This window comes from Dromaius novaehollandiae, chromosome 1, assembly GCF_036370855.1.
Source record: "Dromaius novaehollandiae isolate bDroNov1 chromosome 1, bDroNov1.hap1, whole genome shotgun sequence".
Lineage (NCBI taxonomy): Eukaryota > Metazoa > Chordata > Aves > Casuariiformes > Dromaiidae > Dromaius > Dromaius novaehollandiae.
The window spans coordinates 79405051-79432838 of NC_088098.1; the positions used below are offsets into that span (position 1 = coordinate 79405051).

A 27788-nucleotide genomic window follows, 5' to 3' on the forward strand; every position below is an offset into this window, starting at 1 on the left:
CTGCTAGCAGCAACATCTCCCCAGCTTGAGATTCTACCCTTAGGATCACTTTGCCTACGTTGGCTGGGTAGCACTGTCCCAAGCAGGGTTGGCAACCACAGCCCAGGCTCCTATTATGTCAGGTACTGGACAAACACACAGCATTACAATGAGAGGCAGCAGGTGGGTCTGAACTGAAGGGCAGGGAGCCCAAGGAAGAAATTAGATGGTACCATTCAGCACGCTGAGCAGCAGTCACAGGACACCAGATGCATTACTCCTGCCAAGTTTCTGTAGGGGCTGGGGCAGAGAGGAGCTGCATGGAAAACTCTGAGGGACAGTGAAGGGGCTCTGCTATGTTTTATAAGGAGCACTTTCCCCATGTAAGGACCCACAGGAGAAAGTGCATGTTTGTTGGGAAGTGCTGACAAAGGACCAACTGTGTCCCATGTTCCACCTATCCCTTCACCCTTTTTTTCATTCCTCCCTCTCAGTTATGTGTTGTGTTGTCACAGACAGGATGAAAATGGGGAATAAATCTTCCAGAGCAGAAACTGCTGCTCTGGCTTTATATGAGTCTATGTGAGAGCTAATTCAATCAGACTATTGCACATCTTCAGGCGACTGCAAGATAAATGTCTCTAAAGCCTGACTCCTCTCCACAAGGCCATAATGCACATAAGACCTACACCAACAGAGCAATGTGCCTTGGCAGGCTGACATCTGCCCAAGGCTGGCCTCACTGTCTTAAGCTATTAAAATAATGTAATATCTTCATTCTGCCTAATATCTTCTACCTGTCCTAAGTATTTTGCATAGCAGGTGAATGCCATAGAAGACAATATATTTCTCCTCACAGCTCTCCTGTTGCTGGAGAAGTGAAGCACAGGTCTAAAATGACCAGGCTGCCCTAATAGAAAGTGGACCTGAACTTAGATCTCCTTGCTGGCACCTGACATGAGTCTCTGGGTGCGATCCCCACTGCCTGAATTGAATTTGCGCACAAACACATATTTATGGCATGGTCTTTTCCCCAGAAACCTTGCGATCTCACACATAAGACAAGCAACACACAAAGCAAAGCAGGAAAACAGTGGGACACAAGAACACCTGAGCCAGTTCAGACCAATGATCTACCTAGCTCAGTATCTAGCCTCCAACTATGCCCATCTCTCTTTTTTTGCCTTCTTTTCCTCTCCCAGTCCCAGGTCTGGGTTTGGTGCCTCCCCCATGCCACCACGCTCACCCCCGAGCCTGTGCTGGCAGTGTCCCAAGCAGCTGTGGCACAGGGCTCTCTCAGGGAGGCTGAGTGGTGCTGGGCATAACCCTGCTACCCTCCCTTGTCCATCTGTCTGCATATTCCCCGCCTCACTGAGCCCACATTGCTCCCCACAACACACACACACACAAATGTCCGTGCTGGCAAAGCCCCTTGGCAGAGAGGGCAAAGGGTAGCCAGCTCTGTGCCAACCCCATCCCACCCTGGCCTTCCCCTTCCCTCCTCAGGAAAGCCTCTCATGCTTTTGTGGGGGTGGGCTGTCCAGGAAACTCAGCCTGGTGCCTTCTCCCAGGAGGCTGCGCTCTGTGGTTGTCCTTGTGCCCACTGGTACAAGAGTGGACACTGTGCTGTGCCAGCTGAACTGATCAGTCATTGCTGTGGCTTTTTTGTATGCGTGGAAAAAATCCAGAATTTCCATTCTTGAAAAAAATAAGCAAAGATAAGGAAATTGAAGAAAAACAAACAAACCAAAAAATAAAGCTGATGTTCCTAGAATCCACAGGCAAAAATCAAAGCCCAGTGACTACAAGGAAATGCAAGAGATGCAAGAACAGGACAAGTGTACATGATACTTCCCCACGTGTGCACCCATTGCTGCTCTGCTCAGGGGACAATAGCAACCAGCATGCCTGGCTGGGACCATCTTTCTCTGCCTGCCAAACAGCTGGCAAATTTTGCTGAATGAAACCTGAGATGGACGTATCTAGAGATAATTATATCTGCTTTCCTTGTAGGCAGAGGGAAGCTATGTGATTCGCACATGTCAGAGCTGGAACAATCCAAGAATCCCTACTCCTCCACTTAAGTTCTGACCACTAGAAACAGGGGGTCCCATTTGAAAGGAAAAATCAAGTTAAATGCCATACAGAAATGTAAGCACTGGGCTATGAGATAATATTTCCCTTTCTGTCACATGAAAGATTAGTTCATTATAGAACATCCTCTCTCAAGCCTGTAGGGAAAAGCTTGGAGGCTCACAGATAAAACACATTGAGTTATGTCTTCCTTTGCTTTAAGTGAGTACGAATACAAAGATTTTTATTGTCTGCAATGTTAGGAACACTGCATCGTCCAAAAGACCTTGTTCATTTATCAGCTTTCTTAAAAAATTTTGGTTCACAAGCCTGCTTGTATGTGAACACAGAAAAAAAAATCAGCTCTATCTAGTATCAGCCTGCAGCTGTTCAGTGACAGGAGAACTGAAAAGCCATGGATTTGAACATGGGAAAATCCACCCAAAGCAGAAGGAAGACACAGTAAGGAACAGCTGCATGACAAGAATATGCTGCTTCTGCAGTGTGAGGGGGAAAAAAAATAAAAAAGCTACAGTTACAGTAAGCATCAGAAAGTTGTCAGCGAACATTATAATTGTGATTCAGTTCAGAAGAGAAGCAAAATTACTTCTTCTCCTTCTAACTTTCTCTAAGTATCTGATGCTCTCCTGGACATATGCTCTGATTCCCAGAAGGGTTTGGAAAGTCTGAGCCAGAAGCTTGGTCCCTTGAACCATCTTCTAAGGGCTGGAGTCAGCAAATTTCAATCTGTTTCTGACTTTCACAAGAAAAAAAGGAAAAAATGAGCAAAAAGCCCACAGCACCAAAAAACTGCTAAATCCTTTCAAAACCTTACATAGTTTTTATTCTGAATATTCATAATACTGCTGTGTCTGGATCACAGCATGTTGAACTCGAGTGGTTTTTTTGCTTCCTTAAACCAAACAGACCCCAGACACTGCTTTGAACAATATGTTTGCAAGCATGTCTCAGAGCACAGGTCCTCCCTTCAGTGCTTCTTCCTCGGACCCCACAGGCAGAACCGGGGTCTTAGGTTGGCTTTTCCACCTCTCTAGCAGTTTCAGCCTGTACTTCTCCACGCACTCCACCCTTGCAGGCCCTCCCTTTTATAATTTACCACCTCAGGAATAGATCACAGTTAAAATACATAATAGACTGCATAACATTTGTAAAACTAATCACTGTGCACTTGACATGCACAAGAAGTATATAGAGATAATGAAGCAGTAGAAGGGCCTATGTATATTTCTCTGCCTCTGCTTCTTCGCCATCTTTTGTCTTACTTCAGTTCCTGTCCAGATTTTCTCAGGAAGACCTTCTTTCACTCCTGCACAAGACGTCTCCACAAGAAACTGAAGTCTTTCCACTGCAGCTCTCATGCTGAGGTGATGTCTCATTATGAAGGACTGTTCTTTTACAGAAGCATGTTCTTCTGTTCCTTTTTTTTTTTTTTTTTTTTTCCCCAAGCTTTCTTAGCACATGGCTTCTTAGCCCCGCTTCTAAGGGAATGCTTTTCCTTCAGTCACAGCCTGCTTCACAGAAGTTGGATAGCTCTGATTTTCTCCAGGATGGAGCAATTCCTTTGTTCTCCTCAGGTAAAGAAGCCTTTCAGGTGCCAACAGTATTTAATGATCCACCCATTCATTCACAGGGAAACAGGCACCACTCCCTTCTTTCCTAGTGCTGGGCTTGTGAGATAAGGACAAAACAAAAGACAGAAACAGCAATGCTACCAATGAGCCTGTAAATAACAAAATAAAACCCAAGAAAGAGACCTTTAATGCCTGGACATCAAAACAGCCACACAGAGTCAGGCAGAAGGCACTAGCCCAGTGCCCCCACTCTGACAGTAGACAGTATCTAGGGAAGAATAAAAGAATAGGGCAAGAAGACAGCAACACTTCCCCAGGAACCCCCTGCTCAGAGCCACATCAAGAAGAGGTGAAAGTCCAGGTGAGAGTTTTCAGCACACAAGGAAAATGAGACAGGGGCACAGTAGTGTTCTGCTGTGGATGCAGATTTGCAAGTACCAGGGATGACAAAAGAGCAGAACTCTCAATTAAAAGTGGAGCCAAGACAGGAGACAGCAGAGGAGCTCTGGAGGCTTCAATGAAGCAGACCAGAACCAGTGCTGGTGGTCATCTTAGCTAATGTGGCTGCTTAGTTCCATTTACTGATACAATCCACACCTACAGACCTTCTGCACTACATTCCAAGCTATGCATATGGAGTTATGTCAGTGGACAGCATGCCCCTATCACTGCTTCTCACTGTTTTTCAAACATTCAGGAACCTCTAAGGCAATGGATAGAAGTTGCAGCCATGCAAATTCTGACTGGACACAAGGAGATCTTTCCTCCCTGAGAGCGGTGCAGAGCTGATGTGGGTGCCCAGGGTAACTGAGGGATCTCTGTCCTCAGAGATTTTCAAAGCTCAGCTGGACAACCTGACCCAGCTTTGAAGTTGTGCCTTCAGCAGATTGGACTAGACAACTTCCAGAGGCCCCTTCCAACCAAAATCTTTCTATGAATCTAATGTTTCTTTCAGAACTGTGCATATTTATGTTCAGGAAGACAGCTTAAGTACCGCTGAAGGGCAGCACCACAGTTTACGGGGCATCGCATCTTGTATACAAAGTTGTATATGTCCCCAAACAGCAACATCAGAATCAGGGAAAACAATAATCAAGGAGAAAAGGTTTCCTAGTCAAGAAGAAAAGAAGCTCCTGTAGAGGTGAGGTGGCAGAGCTGTGAAGATGAGAGAAAGAGAATCCTTCTGATGTCCCTGAGGAGAGAGGGTTCTTGAGAAAGCCAGGGGAGACCACTCACCATTGCCTGGCTGCTGCTGACGTGTTTTGCCCCCATGGGGTGACAGAGGAACTTTGGGCACTCTCCAGGAGCCAGCAGCAGTGGATTTGGCAAAGACTTACCTGCAAGAGTGTCTTTTCATTTCAGCAGGAGGGCAGCTATCCACTCAGCCGCCTTCCTGTCTCAGACCCCGCTCAAGGGACCCATGCCCATGGGAGTTTTGCCCAACAGACTGAACAGGAACCTCTGTAGGTTTTGGCCATAACTCGGATGAGGCAGACATGACTTTCACCATGTCTGTCAAGACACTCCCATCAGCCAAAATCTACCTGCATGAAAGTGCTAGGGGCTTAGATCTGAAGCAGGTGGATGGCACGCAGTGTGGGTATGGCTCACTGTTGCTGAGAACATTACAAGAATGAAACACCGCATTCCCAAAAGAGGAGAGGAAAATGAAGCGAATGACAGTATTGCATTCAGAGGGCCATTGATATTACATGGAATGTTGTTATTTTAGGCTGTTAATATTTTTGAAAATAATTAATTTTCCTAGGCATGGGTGTAATTGTCATAGATCAGAGAGTAAAATATCTAAAATACTTTTCTGGGGGAAAAGCTTCTAATTCTGCAGTTTTGCAAGATGAAATTGACAAGTTAAACTGTTTAATTCAATAAAGGGCATTTATGTAAGGTGTTTTATTTTGGCTGCTTTTTTAATATTTATTTATTTATTTGCTTCTCAGGCAATTAAACTTTCTTCATTCCGTTTGGTGTTCAACCACATTAGGAAGACCTAAATCAACAGATTTGAGGAGTATTTCATAGTCCCAGGAATGTAAAGGGGAGATCCACAATACCGTATCAATGATTATTTGAACCAGGATATTTGTGAAACTAATATTTTCTTACATATTTGATGCTTTTACAGAGGAAATAAGCAAAGTGCTGAGGGAAAACCTTGCTTTTCTTCCCTTTAAAAATCCACTTATTTTCACAATTCGGACATGCTCTATACATCTGTACAAATTAAGAAGTCCAACTTAGCCTATAATGAACTGTCCCATAACAGTCATTCTTGTGGCTTCCAAAAAAAACCTCATACTGCTGCAGTTCCCTATAAAATATCTTGCTATTTGCCAGACAACGTGATGCCTCATTCATTTCAGCAAACTATTCAACGTGGGAACCTGTGTCAGGATAATTCTCTTAGTGCAGATTAACAGAACCATTACACTTGCCTTTAAAATACAGCTGCTTCTGGGGATAAATATCATGATTATTTAGTGGTTCCCAGCAATGAAGACAACCAAGGCATGCAGTATCCCTTCCCAGCTCCCTGTAAAAGAAGTGTTCTGAAGGTCTCCTTTTCTTTCTCCTTGCCTGTTTGTATATACCTGGACATACTCCAGACATATGGCATAAATGCAAAATCTTTGCTTCAGTGTAGACAGATATAAAATAAAACTAAACTAAAGCACCACATTTGTTTTGATAAGAGCAAAATACATACGTCAGATCATGACTGAGAGACCCTACAGAAAGTCAGATCATTACTTTTGAAGGAAGGTGTGTAAGAGCATGATGCTTCAAAAACTGGGGATCAGCTTAAGGTTTGCGAATAGAAAGTCTTTTTTTCTAATCTCTCTGGAAAGAAAAAAAAATGCACATTTAATGTTGAAGCCATTTTGGAAATAAAATCTCTTACAAACACCCAGAGGGCAAGGAAATCACACAAGGAGATGCAAGAGGTTAGTAATAGCAAAGTAAATTTCAAGCAGAAAAATGCAGGCTGATTCATAAGCAAAGCAAAAAGAAGAAAAAAAGTATTATGTCACTGTGAGATCCTGTCATGTTATTCTTATTAATGAGATATTAATTTTCCATACCTGTAATTTGCCAGAACTTGTTCTCGACCTTTCAAATATCTGCTCCAACAGCCAGCTTTTCCTTACACCACTTCTCAAAAAAGAATGACAAAGTTTATGTAAGGTGTTGCATACCATGGGTCCGATTCTGTGCAAATGTCAAGTGCTCTCCGTTTCAGCTGATTTTCTAGCGTGTGGGAGGCACCTGCTCCCTGTAAACGAGTGGCAGCCTTCTCGCTGAGCTCACCAAAGAGAGGATCAAGTCTGCAGCACTTGCTGGGAAGTACATGGCACCCCGGCAAGATAAGGCTGTGGCACCAGGAAAGTTAGGAAAGACAGAAATTTCCATGTCCCCTGTGTAGTGAGAACAACCACAATTCCAGAGCTGTAGCTCACTCAGCAGAAATTTCTCACCAATTTAATCTACTTTGGCTCCAGGAAAAACTGCAAAATCTAGCCCTAATTCTGCATGTGCCCATGTAACTGGAAATTACAGGTTCTGTATAGATTCACAGATCCATCGGTTTTAATGTCATCAGAAGATGTCACAGGGACTATGTCTCTGATTTTTTGTGTAACACAGGTCAAAGAATCCCAACGTAGTAACTTCTGCTTCAACTCTGCAACTTCAGTTTGCTGTGGAATACACTTTTTAGATGTTAATACTGTCTAACCAAAAGATGCTGCCTTAACTGAAATATAGAGGGGTTAATAAACTTGCAGCTGAAAAGTTGTTTGTTCTCTGCCTAAATGCACCACTGCCACCTCTACCATTCTGAATCTCTCTACATTTCTCTATAATTATGTCCATGTGAACCTCTGAAGTGTCCGAGGGCTAACTGTGCTGAACTTGCAAAGTCTTCCAGCACAAGATGTGACTTCCACGTGCTTGGTCATTTTCGTAGCTCTTTTTTGAGTGCCTTCCAATCTCACCTAATACAGACATCTATGAGTGGAGCTGTACACTCCTCGCACCGGGCACTGCACAAACACAAGCGACAATTTATTTCTCTAAAGAAGATAAAACTAAGGAATGAAGAAGGATAATGAAGACACTTTGCATAAAACAGAAAGGAGTATTTCACCTGCTCTGTCATTATGTTACATAAGGTGGCTACCAATGATAAAGCTCCCACAACACAGACATTTAGAGCTGAAAATTGTCAGCACAATTAAAAATAACTCCTTGAAAATATGTGGGCAGCATGAAACTCCTTGAAAATACATGCAGCAGTTCCTGCGGTATCCAAATCCTTTCCTAACTTTTAATTAGGAAAAACAGAGGAAAGAAAAGATTTTTTTATCATGCTGTTCCTGTTCCTGTTGAATGCACAGCATGGAACTTAACTATGAATAGGTAAAAATCAGATATTAAAAAACAAAACAAAACACCAAGATAGATTGCTTCCAGTGATTGAAGCTGGAATAATTTTCTTTTAAATCTAATATACACTGTATTTATTATTCATGGCATTTGTTTGCTTTCAGGGCTTTCTTTCAGTAGCTTGGACAATGGAAACATGTTCATCTGTTTCTTTTTTGGCTTCCAGTCGGTTTCACTTTAAGATTCTCATGTTTCATACTGCAGTCTTCAGGCTTCAAGCACTGCAAGAAAATACTTATTTCATTTAAACAAACAAAAAAAACCTATGTCCACCAGACTTTTAAGAAAAAGCAAGTACAACATGCCTACTGGTCTGAGGTTCAAATGCAAAGCTTGATCCAAGACTGTCCCCTAAAGCATCTTCAGGATTGTTCTCTGTGATTTTTCCAAGGAAGGCAAATGAAATGTGAGTGATGATGAATTAAGCATCTATCAAAAAATAAAAGAATCGGCCTCTTTTGCAGAGCTAACACCAGTAAAATGCCACTGCATCTGACAGATTTAGTAATAACTGCGTGTCGGTTTAATAAATAAGGGCAGTGGCACGAGGCATCCTGGCAAGCTGAAGAAGGTAGGCTCCAAAAACATAACCAGGGATGGAGTTATTGTTTCCCCGGCAGCTGCGGCAGAGCTGGGAGCAGGGCAGCACCCCGCAGCCGGGCCACGCAGGGCAGCGGCAGGGCAGGGAAGCTTTCCCGGGAAAACGGCCGCTCCGTAGCGCGGCGGTTCCGCGGAGCGCGCAGCGCGGCTTCCTCGGAAGGTCCCACCCAAGGCGGTGCGCACCACCTCTCCAGGAACTGGTGCCGGCGGTATTAAGGGGGGGGGGGGGGGGAAATAACTGACAGAGTTTGATTTAATCATTCTTGCTTTTAAACGGCCCAAGCAGGTCATCAAAAGACGGGAAGAGAGTGTGAAAAGTAATCTTTTTTCCTTTTTTTTCTTTTTCCGGAGAGAGGGTGGTATTTAACATATGGCACTCGGTAATCTCTACACGGAGGCTGTTAAAACATCTGCTGTCTCCACACGCACGCGGCACTGCCCATGGGCACGGGGACAGCGCGAAGAGGCGGAGCCGGTGCGCGGCTTCCGCGGCTGCGGAGCCCGGGGCACACACCGCCCCCCCGAAGGGGACCGCGCCGCCGCCCGGAGCCGGCATGGGGAAACGGACACCGAGAATAAAAGCCGTAGCACCGGGAAACGATTTTCTCACGGCGTCTCTGCACATCGACGGCACCTCCGCGTGCAGAATTGCTTATTTCCATTTATTACTTTCGGGGTTATTTCTCTTTAATGGGATCCCTCCCCGCGCACCGCAGCAGTGTCCCGCTGTCGCCCGGCGTCCGCCCCATCGCGGTCCTCCCTGCACGGCTGCCTCAGACACGGCGGCACCTCGCCGCCCTCGGCTGTGCCCTGCCCCAGACATCACCCCACTTGGAAAATCGGTGCTGGGCAATTAGGACATCCAGTGGCCTCCCCCCGCGAGAACCCCGTAAATCACAATCGCGGCCTACAAGGTTCAGACGAAAGCGCTAATGAATTTAAGTTTGGAGAAGGAAAACGTGCACCGACACAACACGCTCCCTGTTCACAGGAGTAGCCAGGAAGGTAAAATGAATAGTGGAAGCTAAAGAGCCTTTAATTGCGGAGCACGCTGCCGCGACTCGCCGCCCTGCACGGGCGGCGGCGGCGGCGGGGTGCCCCTCCTCTCTCCCTTCCCTCGCCGTCGTAAAGAGCGACCCATACCCGGCAAAACTCCCGGTGCCGCCTGCCGCGGGCTCGTTCCCGATAAACTCCTGCTGCCGGGGGTGCGAGGGGCCACACGTGGTGCGCGGCAGCTCCCCGACGGCGCCCGGCAGCCTCTCGCTTCGTGGAGAGGACGGGGGACGACCATGTATGGGGTGGGAGAATGCTGTTAGCAGCGCCTTGAGGACTCGGCTGTCCCGGCCCGGGCCAAGTCCTGGTGGCTTTTCGATGGCGAAGCAGCCTTTGGCTCCGACGGGCTAAAACGACTTGGCTAGGCGCGGGGCCGTCCCAGCCGCTTTTTGCACGGAGCCTTCGCGGCTGTACTCCGCGGAACTACAATGCATGGCAAAGTCGGTCCCATCGCTCCCCTCCGTTGGCTGCAGGGCTGGGGAGGGAGGGGGCGCGGTTGCCCGCTTGCTGGCGGCGGTGGCCCACGGGCCCACCTTGCCCGGGGCCGGCGGGGCCGGCGCGGCCAGGTGAGAGGCTGCGCCTGACCCCCCTCCGTCGCCGGCTGCTTCCCAGGCCGTGCACCAGGCGTCCTTAAAATATAATCTGCCCGGTAACCATCAGCGCGCAGCGGCGAGAGCCCCAGAGCTATTGGCTATGCAAATCGCGGGAGGGGCGGTGGCGCCCCAAACCCCGCGCTCGCGCGTTTAAGGCGGTATTGCGGCCCCGGTCGTGGCGCCGGGGAGGGGGAAGGCTGTCCCCGGGGGTGCGCCCGTCTCTGGCATCGCGGGGCCGCCTCCTTGTTGTGCCCCGGGGACCCCCGTGCCCGACAGCGGCCAGCTCCTTCCCCCGCGGGAGCCTCTCTGCCTCTTAGCGGGCTGCGGCAGAGACCGCGCAAAGTTGACACACTTCTCAGCTGGCTTTACGCGGGCCGAGAGGTAGGCACGGAGCGGAGGTGAGCCGCAGGGCGCAGCCGAGTGCGCAAGCCCTGCGCAGAAGGCAGCGGGGAGCATGCCCGGCCGTCGGGGGGCCGTGGGCCCCTACTGCCTGTTCTGCGCCGTGCCCGCGGCCGGTCCCCTCCCCAAGGCGGCCGCGCAGCGGGGCAGCGCACGCAGGGTGGCAGTCACCGAGTGCAGGACACGCTCCCCCCCTCCCTCCCCCGCTGCGTTTCCTAGAAAGTTGTATCAGTGTGACCATGCAGTGCTGAAACAGCTCGCCTGCTAGCAATGCGTGTATATACCGGGGGAAGCAGCGTTGGGATTATTGCTAGATTTCGCCCTGAAAACACTGCAGAACGCAACCCCCAAGAAGCTGCGGGATCTTCGGGTTTGTTTTTAATCCGTAGTGACCTCTTTTCCCCCAGCTGCAGATTAGGGGGGTGTCGGGGTGGGGGGCATGCTGGGCAGGACATTGCATCCCTAGCCCACATAATCTCGATGAGTATGGGGGGAGTCCTTACTTCCTTGCAATAAGAACAGGGAAAAAAAGGTTATAGATTCAGGCTGGCTGCCGCAGAAGGAAAGTTTGGTCACTGTAAGAAAGAAAAAAGAGAAGCTGTCATTTGTGTGTTTGTGTGTCCATATACAAGGGCCTCCTGGTTCCTTGTTAGCTTATAGAGAGGGGGAAAAAAAAGCGTTTGATGTTACGTCTGACCAGCTGCTCTTCTCCATAATAACAAGAGGGAGAACTGCCTGCCCTGGCGCGTTGCGTCACTTTGCTTCAACTTTAGGCTAGAAATCAAGAGAGGGAGAGACGAGTTTCAGGGGAGGCAGGAGCGAGCTGCAAAGCCCTGCCGTCGTCCTCCCACCCCTCCACCCACCCACCCCTCCTCCTTTACCCCTCTCCTTTCCCCACCCCCTTCCCCCCCCCCCAAAAAAAAAACTTTTCCATCAGAGAAAGAGGGAAATCTCTTTGGAAACATGGAGCTGCTGTGCTGCGAGGTGGATCCCATGAGGAGAGCGCTGCCCGATCCCAACTTGCTCTACGACGACCGCGTTTTGCACAACTTACTAACCATAGAGGAGAGATATCTGCCCCAATGCTCCTACTTCAAGTGCGTGCAGAAGGACATCCAGCCCTTCATGAGAAGGATGGTGGCCACTTGGATGTTGGAGGTTTGTCTTTGGGGGCGCCCCTTTCCCCCTCGTTTTCCCCCGCGCCGCGGTTCCCCGGCGCCCCACGGGCGGCACAGTCGCACCCTCCCGTCCCTTCTCTTCCTTCTCGCCCCTCCGATCGCGATGGGATGGGTGGGTTTTCCTTTTTTTTTTCCCCCTTTTTTTCTCCTTTTCCTGCCCTTGCTGGGGTTGCGGGCGCCCGCCTGGGCGCCGTGGGGGAAGGGGCGCATCTCGCAGCTGGTGGTGGGAATGGCCCTTGCGGGGGGTGCCGCTCCTGTAAAGCGGGGTGCAGACAGGGAGGCAGCGGCGGGGTGGGGGCGGGGGGGCTGGAAGAGGCATTTGCAAGTAAAAAGCAAAGAAATGCCGCCTCCGGCTCTTGGCGGCGGCAGCGCCCGAGATTGAGGCTCTCCGTGGGAAGGGAGCTACCCCCGGGGCAGGGCGAGGGAAAGGGGGAGATCGGTGCCCCCTGCATTTTGCCCCACAAGTATTTCAGTGCCCACGTATGCAGTGGTTAGGACGTGCCTTTTTTCGCCATGTTGCGCAGCATGCAACTCTGCTCGGAGGCGCTGAGCCCGTCTCCCCCTCCCTTCCCAAGAAGGGGCTCGGAAGTGCCCCCCAGCCTTGCGCCCTCCCAGCATGGCCAGCGGCTGCCGAGCAGCCCGAGGGGGCAGCGACACCCTCCCGTCACCCCAAAACTTACCCAGGGCGGCTACGGGCCGGTTTCCCCGCGGACTTGCCTGGGCCCCACCATCATCATTTGCCCCCCCAGATCTGCTTTGGGGGGGACTTTTTTCCAGACCACCCCCCTGGGGCTGAGAAGATCAGACCCTCCGCTTGGTTTTCATGTGCAATTTGTGCTTTTTCTCGCTGGCCTCGATTTTTGGTAAATTTTTGAAATATTTTTTTTTCTCGCTAAAGGGATCCAGGCTCCTGGAGTTCTCCCCACCCCACCTCGCCCTCGCTGTGTCTCCCGGCTGCCTCCTCCCCCCTCGGCGGATCGCGGGCATAGGGCTGGGGGACACCCCCCAGGGGAATTTTTGCAATTGTCGGAAACGATGGGGGACCGCCCTGGGATGCCGCCGGGACCAAAACCGGGACCCCCGGGGCAATTTTGATATTTTTATCGATTTTTTGAAAATATGACGAAATCAAAAAAAAAAAAAAAAAGAAAAACTGGGTCGCAAAAAAAAAGTCGGAGGCTGCTCGCTTACTGCTGGATGGGGCTTTTAGGTTCTCCCACACAGTGTCTTGAATTCATTTCTTACTGAATGAACTAAAGGAATGTGAAAGCCAATTGACAGCCTTCCCAGCCCCTCCGGAGATCCCCCCCTCCCCCCAAATTTAGCTCCCCGGGAAACAAAAATAGCAGGAGCCGTAGCACAGATCCCATTATTTTTATGGGATCATTCATTTATTTTTTCTCTCTTGTCTCTTACTCTCTTCCTTCCCCCCACTGCCATGCTCTCTTCCCCATGCTCCTCTCTTGCAGGTCTGTGAAGAGCAGAAGTGTGAAGAAGAAGTTTTCCCTCTGGCCATGAATTACTTGGACAGATTCTTAGCTGTGGTGCCCACTCGAAAGTGCCATCTGCAACTGCTGGGGGCAGTGTGCATGTTCCTGGCCTCCAAGCTGAAAGAGACAATCCCCCTCACAGCAGAGAAACTGTGCATATATACGGACAATTCCATCAAACCCCAAGAGCTGCTGGTAAGCAGCCCCCTTCCACCTTCAGCACACCACACCCTCTCTCTCCATCAGCTCTTGCACTGACAGCCTTTTCTTTCTCTCTCCCCTCCTTCCACAGCAAACTGCCACTTTGCCCCCCCCTTTAAAATTATGCTTTCCACATTTTTTTACACTCTGCGAATTGTCAAAAGTGCTAAAGACACCCATGAGACTGAAAGGGGTCAATCCAAAACTGCAGGCACCCGATTCCTTTGGTGGTGGTGGGAGGGGTGCTCCTCCTGTTGGTTCTGGCTTTCCCAAAACTGCCTCCCATGCAGTATGCAGCCCCTTTTCCCGTGTAGTTCCTTGGCATGGCAGTTACAGAAGTACACCTGGAGGGGATCTGGCAGGCTGGCTTTTTTTTTTTTTTTAAATCCTCGACTTGGGCGCATTTTTCCGCAGGAGGCAAAAAGGTACACGCACATATACATATATACATATATATATATATATGTACGGACGTCTACACACACGCGCGCGCGCACGCACGCGCGCGCGCACGCACGCACGCACGCGCGCGCTCTTGGGTTTCAGCAGGAGCGATGTGGGCGCGGGGGTGGCGGCGCCCCGGCCGCGCTGCGCGGTGCGGGGCTGCGCGGCGCAGCGGCGCCACCTGGCGGCAGCCACGCGCGCCCGGGCATGACTTCACCCCTTGAAGCGCTGCCAGGGCCGCTCCCGCCCGGCTGCTGCACTCCTGCCAGCGGCCCAGGAAAAGCCGGGCCCTGAGCAGCCTGCTGCCGAGGGGGCCTCCGAAACTCTTCCCCAGAGCATGCAGTCCGAGCAGGGTCAGGGCCCATGCACTGTGCAGCCAATAAGTGACTGGTCCGAGTGCTGCTTTAGCCACTGGGAAGTTGTGGCCTTGTTTTGGCAGCTTTGGTGAGTCTGGTTCCCAGTAGGTTATCAGCCAGGCAGGTGGCACGATGGAAATCCAGCGCGGTTGAACATCGCTGCAAATGAAACACCCTGTCTCACTGAGGAGTTTGAGATCAGATCTGACATAGTGAAAGCAGAAACAAAAGCAATTGAAATCACTTGATGAAGTAATTAATATTTGCAAAGCACTGCAGTGTGTAGTGCACCAGGCAGATATTAAGCCTTTTGATGAGTTGTACATTCAGTCTGTTCTCACAGATCCTAGTGAATATGCGTAGCGAGCCAAATCCCATGAGAATTTCTCCTATGAATCACTCGGCAAAGCCAGTGGGAATTCCCCACAGGGAGGGGCTGGGAGCTCGGGCCGCTGCAGAATAAAGAGCTTTGCACTGCAAGCTCTGTCATGGCTGTCACAGACATTAGGTGTCCCACTGATGGGACCAACTGTTACAGGAAACACTGTGGCCCCAGTGCAAGAAGACTCAGAAAGATGTGCCTACATTTCTATGTCACATGGAATTAAACGTGTTTAAGTGCATCCCTGTATCCAGCCTTCTGGATTAAGAGTTTTTATGTGTTGTAGCCTATCACGTTGGTAATGTTGGGAAGATTAGTCCTTAGATAATGTAACTGTCATTATGTTAAAACATTTTACTTTTTTTTTTTTTTTAAGAAAGAAACATCTGTTTTCTGGGGCTTGTTACATATGTGAATGTGAGATTTTCAAGCTATGGAGGGCTCTGTCATAATCCAGCAGAAATGTCTGTAGGAAAGGAACTTGCTGTTAAAGAGGGCATCTGTTCAGAGAGACGACTGCAGAAATGGCATTGTGGGGTTCGTGTTTATGGTTTCTCAGCAACGCTGGTTGACGTCTCCTCGGCTGCAAAATTGAAGGATGCTTTTTCCGACTTGCCAGCTCTACAAACTTAGCTGGGGCTCCCTGTCACGCTGGGCTCCATCAGGCTAACGCATCATCATGACTCAAGAATCAGGACGTGGAATTTAGTTAATAGCTAATAGTTGATGCATGAGACAGAAATGAGTCCAAGCCAGAGCTTTGCTCGTTCTCCGGTGTGCTGTAAGGTATTCAAAACTTGTTCTAAACTCTGAAGCATGTAGATCTAGGTCTGTCTGAATCCCTTAGTCAGATCCGTTGATTAGGTACCATTTTTACATGTAGTCATATTCCAGGAAATGGCCAGTCATTAAATATGCACCCAAGTTTTCCTTTGATTTCATTGGGAGCTTTGAGCGTGCAAAGAATGTGGGATTGGATTCTACATGATTTATTGACAGATAATTTACACAGGCTACTTTATGGCAGTGTTATGTGCATTTCCTTTCTGCAAAGCCTGTCTTGGAGTAGATTAAGTGCCATCAGATTTATCTGCAGATACTTTTGAAAATAGCTTTTGAGAGAATGTCATCAAGCTAACTTCCTCAGTTCTGAAGAAAGAATGTATATCTAGGTTATTTTTGTGCGTAGTTATCCCTAGGGCTTTAAATGGCTATAAAGTAAGGAATACAGCCATTTAAAACAAGTTACTAGGAAAGGACCACAGTGACCTTGGCAATATCTAATTGCAGGCTAAACTTTCTGGGTGGGCATTCAGCACTGGATACAAAAAAAGTAAAATCTTGGCAGGAGCTGCCAGGTCTCATTATTTTCAGTAGAGCTTGACATTTCCAGTGTTTAAAAAAAAAGAATAAAAAGAATAAAGTCAACAACTTCAAAGCAGTAGGGGCATACTAAAAAAAATGTTTGAGCAAAACCATTTTAGCAGCAATATAATTACAATCAGGGAAATGAATAAAGGTTTTTTTCAGGCTTGCTTATGGTTTTTTTTTCTTTTCTTCCTCCCCACCCAGGAATGGGAGCTCGTGGTGTTGGGAAAGTTGAAGTGGAATCTTGCTGCCGTCACCCCACACGATTTCATTGAACATATTCTGAGGAAGTTGCCTCTACCTAAAGACAAGTTGCTTTTGATCCGGAAGCATGCACAAACATTTATTGCCCTTTGTGCCACAGGTATGCCAAGGTGCTTCGAGGATGCCTGCTGCTTGCATTGTGATTAGAAAGGCAAATTAGTCACTGGTCATACAAAGGCTCTTCAACTCTTCCATCCTTATCTGCTGCGGGAAGAGCCTGTTCACGCCAGTGGGACTCTTTGCATAGGGTGTTATGGATCAGGCCCTGAAACTGTGTGTTAACACAATTCTTGTAATCAGGAACCATAATGCACTTGCAGTCCTATTCCCACTAACACAGGTTCTGTTTTTGCAGTAAAGTCAGCAAGACTGGATTAGACCATGTGATTTTCTATTTTGCCCATTCATTTATTTTTTTTAAAGGGCTGCAGATCATTTATAGGGATAGATATGGTACAGCCAAAGTAACATTACAGCATGTTAGTCCAAATTTTTTGTTAAACAGACACTGTCAGAGTAAAATACAAGAGTACATTTGAACATGTATGTGATACTACCATATTACTGAAGTAGAGGGAATGACAGTTTTAAAAGTAAGTTTGGGGTTTTTTTAACATTTGGATTCTTTCTCTAACTTCACTCCAAGTAAGCAATGAAACTAGTCTGCTTGATAAGGAACCATTGCGGTCCCCATTTGTCCTGTGCTCGGCTGAGTACAATCTCTGAAGATTTAGATGAGAATAATTGCTTCTAAGTGAGGCTTTTAATTTATACCTATCTGTACAATGCTGTTGGTTTTTTTGCAATGACTTTTTGAAAATATGTGTATCCTAATTTTCACTCAAAGGACTAAATGTTAGACTACTTCTTTGGCGCTAGACCTGTAGTGGATAAACAACATGCAGTGCTTTAAAAGGTGAAGTAGTATATGGCTTAATGTTTGAGCTCACTGCCATTTGATATAATTAGTCTTTTGTAACAGGGATTACATTCTATGTTTGCATGGACAAAGGAAAATGGGGTGCAAATTTTGGGTATTACCACAGGATGAATGTTTACTGCTATTGCTATTCCATGTTATTTGGGATGTAGTAACTATTTTTACAAAGTAGGCTGATTTTTGTTGCCTCCATTGATCAGTTTTAGTGAATGCTTGTATGGACTGTGTAGGGTAATGATAAGCTTTTTGGTTATCAAGATGCTAAAACTTTCCCTTTGTTTTCCATTGTTGTGTGATTCTTTTCAGACAAAATGTCATAGAACTCAATATTAATACTGCTCAAAGTCTGCAGGATCATTCTTGGTAGTTCTTCAGATGTTTCTGGCCTAATCAGCATTTTCCTTTACGATTGATCTGCTACATCAGCTATATAATGGCTGTCTTCTCCCTCTACTCGGGATTTATTCACACTACGCTTTTTTCTTACGGAAAAAGTGGTCTTTCTCATGCCCATTCCTCTGGATCTTCGTGCCATCAGCCATAAGTCTTTCAACATATCTGAATGTGTTCTTCCAAACCAGCCCAATCTTCCCTCTTTTTTGTTGTTTTCATCTCCTAAAAAGTGTTTTGTTTATTTTGTTGTATCCCAGAAGACATTTTCCGGAGTGACATAGATTTCATTATGGATTTAACTTTTCAGACTGTAGTCTCCAATCTCTCGCCCTTGAAGTTTTCCATAAACCAAACAACTGTAGGACTGTGGACCATAAAAGTGTCTGAAGTTCACAGCTTCCCTCCACTCTTTCTCCATGAATTCTTTGATGGTTAAAGCCCTATGGTTTACTTGTCCATTTACCGATACCCAAAACAGCATCCCCTTTTCTACTCTCAACCAGACTATACAATTCTCTCATGTGTTCCCCCTGTACAATCTCCTTTTCACCTTGTATGTTTCAAATGCATGAACTGGAGTCCTTTACATACAGTTTGATGAGGCAACAAGTCAGAGTTTCCTGTCTTGCAGGTGATATGGAAAGACTTAATTGATTGCATATGGACCATTCTGAAAGACAGGACATCATGGTGCTGATTGTAGATTTTCTTTTCTTCCCCTGCCATTTTCTACAAACTGCTGTGATGACATTTCCTTTTGAATAGGGCTAGCGACCCACTGCAGCTTCAAAAGCAGAGATCTTACACAAGCCCACATTCCCAGTTTTCTACCTCATTCCTGGTTTACTAGCAAGCTACTACCCCCATAAACAGTGTCATTTGCATTTTAAACATGTCATATTATTACTACAGTATTTCCCTTTCACTGCCAGTCTTCTCAAAGTCATTCTTACCCTCCTCTGTGAAGAAAAGCCCCTTCTCATCAGACTTCCTTCCAGCTCCAGTTTTTGTTTCTTTTTCTGATTTGGTGCAGAGCTCTCATCAGCCACTTCATGTCTTATTTCCCTTTCTCCCTCAAAGCTTCTGCTCTCACCCAGCTTGGGTTGAGCCTGCTGTTTCATTTCTCCATTTGCCTTTTCTCAGCAAGATGACCTCCCTTGACATAGTGTTGTCTCTTCCCTTACTCTGCCCATGCACGTTTTTAGCCTGGTTTTGACTCTTTCCTATTACCAAACTTGACCTTTCCTGGCTGGCTTATGACCTTAGTCTTGAGCACAGCAGTGTCTCTCTTTTGACTTCCTGATTCATCTCAGTGCAGTTTTCTCTGTTCCCAAGTACTTTTTCTGCCTTAGTGTCTTATCTAGAAGCTGGTGCATCTTGAGCATTCTTCCTCTAGCCTAAGTCCGACTGCTTTAACCACTCGGTTTTAATTTCCCAGTAAAAGCTTTATACAAGAAATTCCCACATGTTCTCTGCTTTCACAGAACTGGTTGTGATCTTGGTCCTACAATACTTTGTGTCAGCAGTTGGAGAGGGAAGCATTAACGGTTCTGGTAAGGGATACCAATGGGTTTGTGGGTTCTGTGTGATGCTCAGGGTCATTTTAATGCTCAATTCTCCCTTTTCATTTGAATGTTGAGCAAAAGGAGATGATACTCGTTTCTTTTGTATATTCTTCTCAGTCATGTTTTACCATTTTGGCTCTCCCCTCTTTTGCTGTCTTCATTTTGAGCCGAGTTTCTGAAACAAGCTGCACGGATATAAATCCAGATCCTCTCCCCACTTTGTGTCATTATTAGTGATTCACATGAATATGAGTGAAATTGGAACATATCCCTCTTTGCTGCTGGTCCCATCTGAACATGCTGCTACCAAGCAAGACAGAAGCTCACTCTTTGGATAGAAAGCTTTCTGTGCTTCCCCTGCTCTGCACTTGTCACACTTTCTCTCTCTGCCTTAATGCTTCCAAAGTGTTATGAACAGGAGACTGTGCAATAAGAGCATATAGGCAGACAGTCAGTGATATGTCCTAGTCTATTGCCACGTCATTTGTTTTCTCATCCCACTGATTGCTACCTATGTGTACTGAAATCTTTTTCCTCATCAGGCATTATAATAAAGGCATTAAAGGCTATAGCTAGACTCCCTATCCTAACCATATGGCTCAATAATACCAATGCTTTCCTCTTTTTCAGCTTGGAAGGAGCCCCTGTTTATCTGTGAGGCCGATTCGGATGGTCCTGCTTGTGCTCTCTGGGATTATGTCACTTGGCCTCTCTGACCTTATCTCCAACTATTTCATTGCTTTTCATCTTTCGTTGCTCCTGCCTCAGACCCGCCTCTGTCCCTTCCCACAGCGCTCCACAGTTTGGGACTGTTTTCACTGGAGTTGCCTGTCTTACTTGCACTTCCCATGCTCCAAGCCACGAAATTGCTCCTAGAGGAGTAACAAGAAACCCAGTTAAAAAGCAGTGTGCAGAACGTGCCACACTGCAGATGAGATGAGGACAGTTCATTATTTCCCAGACTTTGGCTTGTCATTCACTTCTTCTTGCAGGTTGTTCTGAATCACAAATACCTGGCTTCTCCCTTGTGCCGTGTGCTCTTGTTGGAGGCTGTATGTGCCACTGTTTTGGCACAGGGTGCCCTTTTTCATCGCAGGACCTACAAGAGAACATTTTTTTAGGCAGAAGAGGCTGTGCAGATCAGGTTTTCAGTAAGAGGAGCTCTACATCTCTAGACGCAAGCTCTAATGGAGAGGCTAGTCACAGTGAAGAGGTTTTCAGTGTCAGATTTCAGTGGCATGCAAAACCTGGAAGCACAATGCTTTGCCCTCTTGCAGAGATAGAAGATAACTTCTGTAGATCCCAAGCCTCAGCCGTTTGCATGGTCTCTTCTGTGCTTCAGCATGATGGCAGATGAGATGTTACCATGGTAGACACAATGGAGCGTCTCACAGACCAGAGGCTTTCAAAATCTGGGTCTGCAAAGAGCCTAAGAAAGAGGAGGAAAATTTGAGCTTTGAGTCAGTTTTGTACTGTGTGCCAAACCTCTGCCCACTGTTACTGGGACATTCATCATGTACATTTGAAAGCTGAGAAGGCTTTCTTTTATATTATTCCTGGTCCAAATTCTGAAATCCTTACACAGGCAGAAGTCCTCTGGAAGTCAGTGGGGGTGTTGTCTGAGCGAAGGCTGCGAGGTGAGGCCTGTAACCCTAGTGATCTGGAGGGTAACTGCGCAGAATACTTCATTACACCAAGAGGCCTGCTCGGCCCGCATTACTCCTGCCTGGCACTTCTGTGTGAATCCTCTCCCTTCTGGCCTATGTCAGAGCCATTGGGCTCTGTCCCTGCAAAGGATAAAAGCGTGTTCCATGTTTTAGCTGGGACTGGCTCTTTGCAGAGGGAAAGAGGGAAGTCCGCAGATGCTTTGCTGTGTGGATTAATCTCTTAGAAAGAAAATACATGCTGGGAAGTGGCAGTGGTTGTGTGAATATTTCTTGCATGACATTTGTCAGAAAAAGGAATAACCCACACCATTTTATTGGCAGACAAAAGAAGGCTCGTTCTTTTTCTTGGGGGAGGCTGCTTAAATCAGTATATTCAGCTCTCCAACAAAAGGAATGAGGGTCCTGTCCTCTTGCAGTTAATATTTCATCCTCAACTTCCTTAGGATCAGGCTCCTACAATGTGGTAACTTCATTGGGTAACTGCATAAGACACAGTAGATACCACATTTTCCCACCTGGACTCTCCCCCTGCTTTCCTGTGGTTTCTACGTAGGACTAATAGCGATTGATGTGAGGGTGTCACGGGAGCCGTCAGCACGCAACCGGCAGATAGGCAGGGCCTGTGAAGCATTTCATATGAGCAGACTTGCTCCTCGAGTTGCAGGACTCACCAAACCCAAGAAGATGAAGTGGAAGGAAGTCGAGGAGGAGAGCCTTTACTGATATGTGATTCCTAGGCTGTCGGACAAGCTGTCCTCCTTCCCAACAGCTTCAAATCTGACCCTTTGGTGTTTCAAGCACTAACTAAATCCCAATCCTTCATTAGGCCTCCTTCCTAAAGGTGTAGAACAAATAAAATTAATAATCAGTAGAAATAATAGTTGTTCAGAAATAGCAGTTATGATCAATTAATAAGCATGTTGCATTGAGTGCTCATATGCTTTCTTATGTAGACTGTTCAATGTTTTCCTGTCTCTACCTCCATTGGAAGATTGTGTCATAGCACTAGCATTTAGGATGCTTTAGAAACATTTGTATAAAGGCCCAATTCTTTTTGCCTTGCTCTAGCCTAAGAACAGAATTAGGTGTCTACCTCTTGCCTGCTCAAAGAATAGAAGCACATATGTCTGCATCCTGTATTGCTTGATAGCTTTTGTTTGGTCATACTTGGCACTGATGTGTCCTTTTTTTGAAGTGCTAAGGAGTCAGTTGGTTTTGCCTTTAAAAGCAGAATAGTTAACATAGGGAAAAACTGCTGTGTCTTGTAGAAATATGAGAGCAAGAGACAAAGTCACCAACACAGTTAAAGCCAACTGCATTTGAAAAAAAAGCAGCACACTAACACTGGAATTGCCTTTGGATCAAAACAGGCAAGAAATAAATTCACTACTTATGCTTTTTCCTTTAAGCTTTTCTTTCAAACCTACTTGTTAAAATGTAGATCCTCATAGTAAAATCACTGTCTGGTTGAAATTTAAGTCTGGCTGAATTTGGGCCATTATCTTTTTGTAGGCATTTAAATATTATTTTATAAACAGAATTGGTTACTGTCATGATTCTGTTTTCCTGATGGAGGTAACATTCCTTTTTTTTTTCCATGAGAAATTTTGCCTTCCTCAGGGCAGCAGCTCCCAATTCTGGAACTGCAACTCCGAAAGCAAACCTCTGTCAGATTCTAGAGATAAATACTAGCTGTTAACACCCCCCCCACACACACCCCAAGCCGGAACAGTAACAAGAGTCAGTGTAAGAAGGCATGAGTTCCCACCTGGCTTTGGCACACTGAGCACGTTCAGCCCGGGTATTTGTCAGTGCTCTCTTTTCCTTCCGGCAGTTTTCCTTTATTGGCTGCAAGTTAGGGCTTCCCCTTACAGGACCTCTCTGGGTTGCTGCCTCTGGTTCCCTCCTGCCTCAGACAGCCTGTCAAGCTTTCCTTTTCCTGGCTGTGAGGTAGCACGGTCCACTGGATCCGCCTACGAGAGTGAGCCAGCACAACAGCTCTGCAAGCAGCACGTGAGGTCCTGGGACCTGACACGCGGCTGTGCTGGCTGCATGTTCAGAGCAGCATCCTTGGCATATGTGCACACATATCCCAGCTAACAGTTTGAGCTCTGGTGCAGCACATGTTTGCTGCAAAAAGGTCATGGATTGTTCCAGCCACCCTGGATTTACTCGGTAGCAATGTCTAGGAATAGGAGGTAAAACAAGTCCTGTTTTCTGACAATCTGTTCCCGTTGTTGCTGTGTTTGTATGTTCAGGTGCTCTCAGAACACACGTTATCAGTCTGTTCCCTTTTCTTTCCCTGAGGCCTGTTTGTACTTTGTCTTTGAGTTGCCTGAATCACAGCTAAAGTTTGGAGTCGGAGCCTTTTCTCCAGTGCAGGCACTGGGTCCCAGTTAACCAGTTCCATGTACATCTGAAAGAAGGGACTTAGCCCATAGCCTTGCTTTAGATGTCTGGTAACAAGTGCTTTTTATAGGATACCATCTGTAAGTCAGTGTTTGTCATCTCCAACAAGAATTTAAAGTAAAAGCATGTGTTTCAAAGTCAGATGTTTAAGCCCTCTCTCTCCTCCTTTTATTTTCATTTTTACTTAGAGCCCAGGGCATGGTTTTGACTTAACTCCAGGAGCAGTTTTGCATGGGTGAAAACTGAGTGAGGATGGTGGGAGTTGACTTGGTATCATGAGGGGAACAGAGATAGAGGTTTGTAATCAAAAATAATGTTGTATAAAAGTTTGGTTTGAATTTCTTGATAGAATGTAAAAGACCCGGAGAAGGGGCTCTGTGTCCCCTCAGATCTGATGCTTAGTATTTATGCTGTCATTGCACCTTGACAAACATTTCACGTAGTTATTGCTTTGCTTGAATATGGAAATATGTTAATTACAGCCTTTATTCCACTGCCTGCTCCTTTCCTTAGCCTTTTCTATTCAACCCTCTAGGTGGCCCAGCACAATGTGGCTTCTTTTCTTTGAATGAGCTCTTTCCCCACTAATAGGGTCCAGGGTGATGTGGAGAACCATGTGCACAAAATTGGTGCACCACCCCCCACCCCTTTGTGGGCATGTCAGGTTAAATTCATATCAGCAGGAGGGTCACTGCCATGATTTTCAATAGCGCGCGATGAGGTGATGACTTCAGACAATGGCGCCACACTCTCCAGTTGGAGACACTTGCCTCACCAGTTGCAGTAGTTAATTAATATGCTAAAAATAGAAGCCGGTGATACAAATCTCTGCCTGTTGTACAACAAAGACTGGGCATGTGTAGCTTTGATAGCCAAGTTTATGGTGCTTGTTATGGAGGGAAGTTAGTTTAGAGCTAGCAGCAATGTAAGACTTTCTGGATGCTGAGCTTTAGTCACTCTGGGCCTCTGGCCATTCGCTAGCTGTCTCATTTGCATTATGAATGACATTAAGGGAACTAACAAGGTTATTGGGCATAGAAATGTTCTCATGTGACCCCACGTGGAAGCAGACCTACAGCAGCGCTAGCTGGCAGGGGCACTGTGGCTCTTTATTCGGCTTCCTAGGAAGACGGTTTCTGGGAGTACATAACACGAAGATGTAAAATAAAGCACGAGACAGTCAGCATTCAAATAATGTGCAGGGCCTGATGTCAGCCCCTCGGGGGCAAGGAGGTTGAGAGGAGAGGCTGGAAAGCTCCCCTTCACTCAGCCCATTGTGCCCAGGTGGTGCCAAGCATTGGGCACGAGGTGTACGAGCTCTCCATTTTGCTTAGGGCCTCCCTCATTAGCCACTCCAAGCAGCTCTGCGTGTGGATCTGTGGCATGTTCGGTAGCACTCGTGGGGGCCTGGATCCACCTCATCCCTGGAGTGGCTCCATTTCTCCCTGTTGCTGGCACAAGAGGATGGGTGAAAGGGGTTACAGCTTCACTCTCACCCACTGCATCTTAGCTTCCGTATGGGCTCTCCAAGCTCTGGCAGAGTTTGAGAAGGTTTTGTAGTATTTCTCTGCTACATCTTCCCCAAAACTTGAGACAAGAAGGGGTAAATTATGGCAAATCCATGGTTGCCCATAGTTCACCTGCAGTTTGGTCAGGACGCAGTTTGGTATCCTCAAAAATTGAAGGCTGGAGTCACACCCCAAATTTGGGCCACATTGGTCAAGTTTAACCTGGTTCATGCCAGTGCTGTCACACAGGGTTTGTCACGCTGTCACGCTTGCCAGGTGAAGGTCTGAGAGTGTGCCTTGTCCTTGGCATTACGTGCCCATATGTAGTTCAGCAGGCATTGTGTCTCAGCTGCCTCACCTGCTCCTGTCCTCATGGCATCAGCCCAGAGCATTGTGGTGGGATAGTGGCTGGTCCCCGGGGAGCTCTGCTGGGCACCCATGTGCACCCAAGTGACACCCACTGCATTGAGGGGGCCTGTGGGAACTGGTTCCAGCTGAGGAGCTAGGCCTGAATAAGTGAAGTTTGTATGAGAGGAGAAACACTTCTGTTGAGTTGTATTCTTCTTTAATTCTGCCCTTTCATAATCTAAAGAAATGAGTGGAATTACTCATGATTTACTCTGTGTAGATGAGAGCAGATTTTTGGGACACGAAGTCTCTTATATAAATGGTTTTTGAACATTTTTTAATTTTATAAGCATTTTTTACTCATTCCACAGACTGGGAGAAGACTCTAGACAGTTACAAATGCACATAAACATTTACAGGTTTTTTTTTTAATTTTATCTAAGTCTGGAACCATTCCATTTTTTCATATTGGACTTCATAAACGAGTGATCCAGTTGTCACACTTCTTCCATGAAGCCACTAGATGATGCGAGACCAATCCACAGGAGCAGGCCACTGCAACAGCCACCCAGAGTCCACTCCTGAGGCCCCCAGTCAACAGCAATGAGTACGAACAGGGGCAAAATGGCATAAAACGAGGGCCATTTTGAGCTTGTGTTTTCAAGCAGAATGCCTTGTCAAAAACAACAATTATATCCCTTTGTCTCTCAACTACTAGCCCCTGCCTCGCCCTCTAGTCAGTCTGGGTGAACAGGAGGACCAGGGTCCCAGTCTTGCCTGACTTCTCTGTTCCTGATCAATCCTAGGGACTTACTTCAACATGGAGAGGAACATGCTGTCTCCACAGCTATTCTGGTATCTGCCAACCCAGCATGTGGGAGACTGAGCTAAACTCTCCACCTATGTAAAACTTCTCTGGGTACACAGAAACCAACAGGAGTGCAGGACATGTGCTAGCTGAAGGGAGAAGGCTTGAGATCTGTAGCAGAAGGGCAGTTTTCCGTAATAATTCATTTCTGTAAATAGATTGAATATATTCATAGCAGTTTTTTCATATTAAGGATTACTTGGGCTTCCTCTTCCTTCTCCTCCAATCCCTACAAGTGAAAACTGGAAAAGAAGAGTTTGTTAATGAGTTATTGTTGAACTAAAGGATTTGCAAATAAGTTTCATTTTAAGAAGATATTTATAACTAAGAAAATCTCCTGGGAAAAAAAGACAGATAAGCCAGTGCCTCCAGCAGTATCAAAAACCCATAAAAGGGCCTTATAAAGGTCACAACAACATTCAGTTTTATCCTTTTTTTTCTCTCTCAGTTTCCACAGATGCCTGAGAAGAAGTTTGGAAATGTATTTCAACTTGTTTATTAAAAAGTGGTAGTAATGACAAGCGTGGTCTCCTGTTTTTTCTGCTTTTATTTAGCTATGGGCTGCAAGTGTTCTGACTTCCTAAGGTGTTTGCAAAGGTGTTGAACATAGAATGGTACAGATGAATTCTTAATTAAGATCTCTTTGCCGAACAGTTTTTTAAGTGTTTGAGTTAATTAAGTCTGTAAAAACTGACTTGATTAGAAATCTCAGTTTAATTCTTTGTGATACCTTACTCCAGTTAGTTTCTGATTGTGCATAGAGCTCTAACGTGAGCAAGACCCAAATTTCTGACATAACCTACAGAAAGCCTCCATATTCTCCTCTATCCTTTTCTCTAAACTAAGAAAAACTATTTAAAATTGTCCAGGTTTTCTTTATGCATCAGTGAGAATAAAAGAACAAACTTCATTTCCATTTTAATTTGCAGGTCTGTTACATCTCCTTTGACTACTGGTGATGGGTAGTGTGACTAATGAGCTCAGTCAGAGCAGAAAGAGTGACACTTTTCCCTTTCTTCTACTTTCCCATTTTTTTATTCTTGGGTGTGGTTTTTATGTTGATCGCCTCTGATGTTTTGCAGCTTTTCTGGCATGTGCTTGGACTAATTCCCAGATCTGTTCTTGCAGATTTTAACTTTGCCATGTACCCACCATCAATGATAGCTACTGGAAGCGTGGGAGCAGCCATCTGTGGCCTTCAGCTTGATGATGGGGAAAGTTCACTCTCAGGCGACAGCCTAACAGAGCTCCTGGCCAAGATCACAAACACAGATGTGGTGAGTGTCCTGCACTGCTGTTTTCGTTTTACTTCTCAGAGTGCTGTGGAGAACTCAGTCATCAAACTTGGCCTGATCCGGAAAGCCCAATTGAGCAAAGGAGTGGGGAGCACCTTGACCAGGGTGCCCTTGCAGGGTTGGACACAGCGCCGTCGTGGCAGAGCTTTGCACATTCAGAACTTCGTGGCCTCTCGTGAATCAGTTTTGATTCATGTTTTACTCGGCAGCTTCACAAAGGGCAGATGGAGAGAGCTCTCCTGCCTGTTCTGCCTCTGTCTGGCTGCATGGTGGGCCCTGCTCTACCTGCTGGTGGTCAGGCTGGTTGCAGAGTGGGGAGCTGCCTTTGGCACCCTGCCACATGGTGACATGAACATGGA

The 27788-nt window shown here is 46.6% G+C and overlaps 1 protein-coding gene and 1 long non-coding RNA gene across 2 annotated transcripts in view; one reads left to right on the forward strand and one right to left on the reverse strand.

The window, feature by feature from the left end:
* Positions 1–2211: 2211 nt before the first annotated feature.
* On the reverse strand, positions 2212–10728 carry LOC135329390 (uncharacterized). The gene is made up of 3 exons (XR_010390855.1): positions 9852–10728; positions 6746–8329; positions 2212–3740 (listed from the first exon to the last, which is right to left on the reverse strand). It is a non-coding gene; the product is annotated as an uncharacterized LOC135329390 (long non-coding RNA).
* Positions 10729–11320: 592 nt separating this feature from the next.
* Positions 11321–27788, forward strand: part of CCND2 (cyclin D2) — a 40305-nt gene continuing 23837 nt past the window's right edge. Inside the window, exons 1-4 of the mRNA XM_026106278.2 lie at positions 11321–11911; positions 13401–13616; positions 16377–16536; positions 27263–27411. Coding sequence (XP_025962063.1) covers positions 11717–11911; positions 13401–13616; positions 16377–16536; positions 27263–27411 — 720 coding nt within the window. The 5' untranslated portion in view covers positions 11321–11716. The remainder of the gene's footprint in view (positions 11912–13400; positions 13617–16376; positions 16537–27262; positions 27412–27788) is intronic.